The sequence below is a fragment of the Cucurbita pepo genome, unplaced genomic scaffold (genome assembly GCF_002806865.2).
Source record: "Cucurbita pepo subsp. pepo cultivar mu-cu-16 unplaced genomic scaffold, ASM280686v2 Cp4.1_scaffold000656, whole genome shotgun sequence".
Taxonomy (NCBI): Eukaryota; Viridiplantae; Streptophyta; class Magnoliopsida; order Cucurbitales; family Cucurbitaceae; genus Cucurbita; species Cucurbita pepo.
In genome coordinates, this window is record NW_019646878.1 from 8,721 (window position 1) to 16,906 (window position 8,186).

The 8,186-nt window shown below is 41.2% G+C and overlaps 2 protein-coding genes across 2 annotated transcripts; both read left to right on the forward strand.

Annotated features, from left to right (window-relative positions):
• Nucleotides 1-5,426, forward strand: LOC111785705 (casein kinase 1-like protein HD16). The gene is made up of 16 exons (XM_023666087.1): nt 1-602; nt 1,535-1,666; nt 1,747-1,820; nt 1,911-1,980; nt 2,185-2,240; nt 2,350-2,421; nt 2,714-2,808; nt 2,905-2,971; nt 3,059-3,188; nt 3,280-3,498; nt 3,606-3,748; nt 3,841-4,015; nt 4,171-4,261; nt 4,357-4,514; nt 4,595-4,783; nt 4,869-5,426. The coding sequence occupies exons 1-16, from the start codon at nt 237-239 to the stop codon at nt 4,926-4,928; spliced, it is 2,097 nt and encodes a 698-aa protein (XP_023521855.1). The 5' UTR covers nt 1-236; the 3' UTR covers nt 4,929-5,426.
• LOC111785706 lies at nt 5,033-8,135 on the forward strand. Its single transcript, XM_023666088.1, has 5 exons — nt 5,033-5,122; nt 5,519-5,639; nt 5,744-5,869; nt 5,954-6,060; nt 7,276-8,135. Exon 5 carries the CDS (start codon nt 7,283-7,285, stop codon nt 7,970-7,972), a length of 690 nt encoding a protein of 229 aa, XP_023521856.1. The 5' UTR covers nt 5,033-5,122; nt 5,519-5,639; nt 5,744-5,869; nt 5,954-6,060; nt 7,276-7,282; the 3' UTR covers nt 7,973-8,135.
• The last annotated feature ends 51 nt before the right edge of the window (nt 8,136-8,186 follow it).

The following is an 8,186-nucleotide window of genomic DNA, read 5'->3' on the forward strand; positions in this document are numbered from 1 at the left end:
TGCATAAACGAAGGCTGAGCTCTGTTTCTCTCGTTGCTCTGTACTTGAAGATCACTGTACTCTTCGGTTCAGCGCTCCACAGATCTTCGCCTTCTCTGTCGGTCGGCTCTGGACTCTGATTTTTCCTACATTTTCTGTTATCAGTTTCAAATTTGGGGTTTCCCATGGCCGTAGATGATTCCTGAGTCTTCTTCTCCGGCGAAGTTTGCCGTCCTTCATGGACCACCGGCTGTACGATGCCTGAGCTCCGTAGCAAAGCACGCCGGAGCCGGCTATACGAAGACCCTGTCCCGATTTCCCGCCAAACACCCATTGAGTCAACTGTGAGAACACGCCACCGAGGGCAGCCGGCTAAACGCGGCGGAGGGAAGAGTGTTAAGCAGGGGAGAGACGCGATCGTTGCCGATGGTGAGAGGGATAGAGTGAACCCTGGAATCGGTATTGAAACGAGGGTGCGTGAGAGAAAACACGAAGTGGGGAAGGATAAAGACGTACTGAAGGTTGGTGGCAGAGCCATGGATGAGTTTGATACCGGTGGACGGAACGGCGATAAGGGTCCTGTAGCCGAGGATGAAGGGACGGCTACTCCTCTTCCGGAGAAGGTGAAGCTCTTTAATTCTTGGATGTGTGTTTGTTTTCTGATGTTTCTTGAATCGATGGCTTTGTGTTGATGGTTGAGAAAGGACAGGGAGGGATTGGTGAAGAAAATTGGGGCTTTAATTCTATCACCCTGTTCTTACGTGCTGATTTCTTTGATTTCTTTGGAAATGTATGAGTTATTAATGGGCAACCCCAAGTTTTTTCTGCTGGTCTTGTTACTTATGAACTTATGCAACTTTTAGAGATTGCTTTGTTTGAGATTGGAGCATAGTTATGGTCTGATACGCTTTCATCTATCTGGTGTTAAACAATTGTTGGTAATCATTTGGAGAGTTTTTGTGAGATCCCTCGTCGGTTGAAGAGGGAAACGAAGCATTTCTTATAAGGGTGTGGAAACCTCTCCGTAGTAGACGTGTTTTAAAGCTTAAGGGGAAGGCTAGAAGTGAAAGCCCAAAGAGAACTATATCTGCTAGCGGTTAGCTTGAGCCGTTACAGATGGTATCAGAGCTAGATATTTGGCGGTGTGCCAGCGAGGACGCTGACCCTCAAGGGTGTGGATTATGAGATCCCACAAGGGTGTGGAAGCCTCTCCCTAGCAGACAAGTTTTAAAACCTTGAGGGGAAGCCCATAAGGGAAACCCCAAAGAGGACAATATCTGCTAGCGGTAGGCTTGGGCTGTTACAGATTCTCTATATTTGGTATCGTTTTCAGGTAGTGTTCTAGTTTCTACTTAAAATTCGCGGAGCTGCAAGTATTCGAGTGTCAAAGACAAATTCTTTGCATGGAACTTATCTTGTTGATGAGTCTTACTACTGCACTTAGCACATGATTATCTTCATTCAGATGTTTTTCTGCAATGATATAAAAGTGATACGATGGCGTTTTTTTGCTTCATTTTTCTTTTTCAAACGTTTTATCCTCTTAATGCAACAGGTTCAGGTTGGTGGTTCTCCGTTATATAAAGTTGAAAGAAAACTGGGAAAAGGAGGTTTTGGACAGGTGTTTGTGGGTCGACGCATGGGTCCTATGAGCTTGAATGAAAGATCTGGCCCGGGAGCTGTGGAGGTATGGTATCCCTATTTGTAACGCTTACCGAATTCTTTGTTTACGTTACCTACATTTCATATGATCTATCCATATTACAGGTGGCCTTAAAATTTGAGCATAGAAGTAGTAAAGGGTGCAACTATGGACCTCCTTATGAGTGGCAGGTTTACAAGTAATGCTCTTCTCAGTCCTTGTGGATTATATTTTAGACAAAAGGTTATTTATATTACGTGTTCCAATTACTTTTCTCTTGGTTCTTCAGCGTTTTAGGTGGTAGCCATGGTGTGCCACGAGTTCATTACAAGGGTCGGCAAGGTGACTATTTTGTCATGGTATGCTTTGTTTCCTTTACGTTTTTTACTTTCTGTTAAAGCCTTGAAGCGCATCAGAGATTTGCATAATCTTCTGAGTTCAACAATTAGGGGTTGGTAGATTGATTACCATCGGTGCCTTTATCTACTGAGCCATGCTCGGATTAACCAAAGATTTGTACTATTATTTATATTTCGTTGTGAATACCGATACTTTGGATATAGGTTATGGACATGCTTGGACCTAGTCTTTGGGATGTCTGGAATAACAATGCTCACACGTAAGTTTATTATAATTTTATCATTTGTTTTAGGTTTTTCCACTATTTGTAATTAATTCGTGCTGATTTACCGCATGGTAATATGTCTAAATTTTTCTTCGAATCTCAGGATGTCTATTGAAATGGTAGCATGTATCGCAATTGAGGCGATCTCTATATTAGAGAAGATGCATTCTAGAGGGTGAGGCCTTTATTCTGTATTCCCTTGTTTGATATGGAGGGACAGTAAAGTTGCATAGGGTCCTAGGATGCTGTAGCTGTAAAGGAACGTGTTAAGTCTGTGTCGGATCTAGATACCTTTACACAAAACATTATGATTATGCCAGCTATGATGAATGATTCTTGCATCTACTACGGCTAAGCTAGATATTTGTTACATAGTTATTAGCTCATTCACTGGCTTATGAATGATTTAGCAGTGTTCTTGTAATTATTTTTCTGCTCTTGAATGACTCTGTCAATGTCTCTGACAGGTATGTGCATGGTGACGTGAAGCCTGAAAACTTTCTGCTTGGTCCTCCAGGAACCCCGGAAGAGAAAAAGTTGTTTCTTGTAGATCTTGGTTTAGGTATCTCATTCTTTTTATTAACCGTTTCCATCTCGTGGAATGTTATTTTGTTTACATATGAAATACACCTTACCGTCTCATTTGTCCATCTTATAGCAACCAAGTGGCGAGATAGTTCGACTGGTCAACATGTTGAGTATGATCAACGGCCTGACATTTTCCGGTACGAAAGCTGTATATATGATGAGATATTTGTATACTCATATAACATTTAGGCTCTTAAACAACTCCATCTTACTTCTATATTCAGAGGAACAGTTCGGTATGCTAGTGTGCATGCACATCTTGGCAGAACTGCTAGTCGAAGAGATGACTTGGAATCGCTTGCTTACACTCTTGTTTTTCTTATTCGTGGTCGGTTGCCATGGCAAGGATATCAGGTTTACGTTTTTTTCGGGGCTGATGGATATTAACTCTTTGTGTAAACATATGATAGATTTGTTCTGAACTCGGAGTATATATTTTCTCCAGGGCGAAAATAAAGGATTCCTCGTGTCCAAGAAGAAGATGGCTACGTCCTCTGAAACATTGTGCTGTTTTTGCCCTCAGCCTTTTAGACAGTTTGTTGAGTATGTTGTAAATTTGAAATTTGATGAAGAGCCAAACTATGCAAGATATATCTCCCTCTTTGATGGGATTGTCGGTCCAAATCCCGATATCCATCCAATAAACACAGATGGTGCTCAGAAAGTACTCACTGTTCCCTTGATTTCATCTTTCTGTTGACTGCCCATTGCTTTTTTTGATTGTAAACTTTGCACTTGAGTATTATCTAAAACATCATTTGTTATGTGAAGCTTATATTTCAGGTTGGGCATAAGAGAGGAAGGCTATCCATGGAGGACGAAGACGATGAACAACCGAAGAAGAAGGTTAGAATGGGGATGCCTGCAACTCAATGGATTAGTGTTTATAACGCCCGTAGACCAATGAAACAAAGGTTTGCACTCGACTCTAAAGATGAAGCTCAATTTCATCATAAGGTTACTAATTTTTCATCATAAGGTTACTAATTAACTTGGCCCGATGTAGATATCACTATAACGTTGCTGATATGAGGCTCTCTCAGCACATCGAGAAAGGGAATGAAGATGGTTTGTTTATTAGTTGTGTTGCTTCATGTTCGAACCTTTGGGCCCTTATTATGGACGCTGGAACTGGATTTACTGCTCAAGTTTATGAACTCTCACCATGCTTTCTTCACAAGGTTGCTTTTTCCCATGAAGATAACAATTATCTTGGATACTCTGCATGTTTGTTTTTCATTTTGGCCCATGGATTCTGAAGACTACTTTATTTCGTATCAACAGAGTTCGTGCTCTAGTTAGTTAAATGGCTAATATCGTTCGTTTGTTCATTTAGGAGTGGATCGTGGAACAGTGGGAGAAAAACTATTACATCAGTGCAATAGCAGGAGCTAATAATGGGAGCTCATTGGTTGTAATGTCCAAAGGTTCGTCTTAATTCAACATATTCCAAATGGCTAGAAGAAAACGCGGTCGTATTGTGTGTGTATGTGTTGCTTCTTATACTTATAATTTAATGCAGGGACTCAGTACCTCCAGCAATCCTATAAAGTCAGCGATTCATTTCCCTTCAAGTGGATACTTAAGAAATGGAGGGAGGGATTTTACGTTACTGCCATGGCTACCGCCGGGAGTAGATGGGCTATTGTCATGTCTCGTGGTGCAGGATTTTCGGACCAGGTATTAGGCTAATTGGTTTTACTAAACTTGTTCGATTAAAACCAATTTGACTTCGATTTTGACTTTCGATCACTTAACAGGTTGTGGAACTAGATTTCCTGTATCCTAGCGAAGGTATTCATCGCAGGTGGGATAATGGTTACCGCATCACGTCAACTGCAGCAACTTTGGACCAGGCTGCGTTTGTTCTGAGTGTGCCAAGGCGAAAGCCCGCTGATGAAACTCAAGAAACACTCCGAACATCTGCCTTTCCTAGTACACATGTCAAGGTTAGTCGTGCGAACGCACATTACTTTATATCTTTGTTTAGCATTGTTAAATTTCTGAAAGTCTTGGTTTCTGGTGTTTATGCAGGAGAAATGGGCAAAGAACCTTTATATTGCATCTATTTGCTATGGCCGAACCGTTTCATGAAACACCCCTAAGTCGACACCACTTAGAGCCTGCAATTTTTAACAGACGGTGCTCTTCTCTGGGCGGATACGAATTTTTAGGATACAGTTGACTGGGGAAAATGGAGTTGATGTAGCTAAACTGGTCATTGACGTCGCCACCGTACTGCATCAGATACAGGCACCTATGCTCTGACTTTCATTCATGTTATTCAAGTATGAGCTAAATTTAGATCTTTCATGTCTCTGGGGTTTGGGTATTTTTACCAATTTGTTAAAGGTTTTGTATAGTCTTGAGCACTAGTTCTTGGTTGAAGGCATGTCCACAGCATAGGGTCATCTTTTCGGGGCGTCGGGGAATGTGCCGTTATAGATATCGAGCATCAGTGGGCTATGGGTATTCATATCCATCTTGCTTGTACTTAGATCCATATCTCCCACCTTTTTGGAACTGAGGATATTCTACGTGACATTTTTAGTGAATTTTTATCAATATAATCATTAGTTATTTTTACTTTTACCTCTCAATTCCATTTTAGAGACAAATGTTCTATAGTTTTTTTTCCCTGGCATGTCTCTATGTAGGATTATAAAGTTTCCTTCCCCCTGCAGTAGATTACAAGATTTCTCATGAAACCAGAGGTTCCGTAGCTGAACATAGTCGAGGCACGAATTGCAGCTACGTTCGGGTGTTCCGGAGGCTGAATGTGCCATTTTGCTAATGGACTTATTGGTCAGATTCAGCCACCATCTTTTAGCAGCTAGTTCGCCTCTTATAGCTTGTCGATTTGGTAATGACAGTTCACTATTACCGTTCTCTTCTTGTGTTTGGCCTAGCGTTCGAGTCAAAAAATTGCGGGACTCCATCGTTCATCGAGAATGAATAATGGCTGCCTTCTGGTTTCCAAGTGCCATCAAGCAGTTTCATGCAGTTCTTTGAGCGAAGTGTTTTGGTGTTGTGTGGTAAGGGAAATCTTTCCGTTTTAAATATCTGTTCATATGTACTTTGTGGTTTGACTATGTTCATGTTTCCATTATCAACTGCAGGTGTTTGAATCTTTGATTAGCACTTCCACAATCTATATGTATAATTGCTGACGCCTCTCGGATGACTAGCCACGTACACCGTGCGTGACAGGGTTTTAAGCTTGAAGGTACGTTAACGTTTTGCTTGGATGCTTTAACTTCATTTTCGTGCTTAGTTTGCCATCTGGGTAATGGATTCCGACATTCGAGTAATTGGTTTCCTTGATAGTTGTGATTACGATATTTTGTTAACATCTTGCTTAGTATGTTAGAAACCACGACTCTCTACAATGATATGATATTGTCCACTTTGAGCATAATCTCTTATGATTTTACTTTTGGTTTCCCCGAAATGCCTCATATCAATGGGTTTAACCCCTTAATTAGCTGATGTGGGACTCCTCTCCTAACAATCCTCCTCTTGAACAAAGTACACCTTTGTTCGACACTTTTGACTACACCTTCGAGGCTCTAGCCGATGTGGAACTCCTCTCCCAACAATCCTTCGAGCAAAGTACACCCTTTGTTCCACACTTGAGTCACTTTTGACTACACCTTCGAGGCTCTAGCCGATGTGGGACTCCTCTCCCAACAATCCTCAACAATCCTCCTCCGAGCAAAGTACACCTTTTGTTTGACACTTGAGTCACTTTTGACTACACCTTCAAGGCTCTAGCCAATGTGTGACTCCTCTCCCAACAATCCTCAACATATTACTCATGGGGTTTGATTTTTTTTACCGATGAAGATTCTAGACAGGTGAAAATTGATGGTTGCTGTGTAATATCTTGATTACTGCTGTCTGTAGTACGTCGTGGCGTTTTCTTGTTTAATAACTAATGGCTGCATTTCAAGATCGATCTTTCGACATACGAAGATAAAAAGGCCTTCGAAAACAAGCATTAAAGTTCAAAACTTTTAAATTCGAAAGCTGGGCTAGTCATAAACATATAAAACCCGTGTGTGCCTTTTCGTTTTACACGAAAAAATAAGCACCCTTTCTGATATTTGAAATGAATATGATACAATCTTGATCGTCGAGCTTCATTTGCCTCGGCTCGTAAGAGTTTCGTGCCCCCCCAGTTTCCAGTTTTGATCTTTACATTGTTTGTATAGAACTTTGATGATCATTATGAACTGTTTCAAGACTTTTGAATGAAGAAAAAAGGGGTTCTTTGGCCATTACGTGCCTTGCGGCCTTTTGAATTCTCCGCCTTATAAAACAATCCCTCTCTTTCCCTTCAAACTACACAAAGAATCTTCCTACCTGAAATGTGTTTTTGTGTGTATATATGTATGTGTACTAACTGTTTATAACCCATATTCATTGCTTTTCCTTCCAGAATTCTCATGGAATCCGTTGCCTCTACTTCGTCGTCCCCACCGGATGGCCCCCGTCTTCACCTTCATCGGTTCAAGCCCTCCCAAGCTGTGGCTGACCGGATTGTTCGAGCTCTCCACCATCACCTCCACCTCCTTTACCGCTCCAATTCTAACTTCTTTGTGTTGGGAGCCACAGGCAATGTTTACATCGTGTCTCTATCCTCCACCCCTTCGTGTACTTGTCCCGATCGTATTACTCCATGCAAACACATACTATTTATCTACATTCGAGCCCTGGGCATGTCGCTTGACGACGTATGTCTTCGGAGGAGAACGCTTCGACCTTGCCAGTTGAATCGTTTGCTTGCTGCACCTATAATATTAGAATCACTTGCAGAGATTGGCATACGTAGAATATTTCATCAACAATTCTTTCAGGTAAAAGAAAGAGGTTCTTCTGCAAATGTTGTGGAAGAAGGGACTGCATGTCCTGTTTGTTTGGATGATATGAAGAAGAACGATCGTGTTGTAGCGTGTTCGACGTGTCGAAATCTTGTTCATGAAGATTGTTTCTCGAGGTGGAAACGAAGCAAGGGAAGGAGAAGGGTTAGTTGCGTAGTGTGTAGGGCACGGTGGAAAGAGACGACAGATCAACAAAAGTATTTGAATTTGTCTGCCTATGTCAACAAACACGACGTAGTTGACAACAATCTCTAGACTAGTCAAACGAACATCTTAAGATCTCTCGAAATAAGATGGTAGTGTAAAATCATCCTCAAGTACTTCAACTTCAAAATCAATGTTAAAGGGAAATTTATAGCAAGCTTAGAGGAATAAGATGTAAATTATTTTTATTGTTAGTTCGAGTTAGTTTGATTGATCTCGGTAAAATAGTAACAACCCTCGAGTCTTAGGACATTTAATAATTATT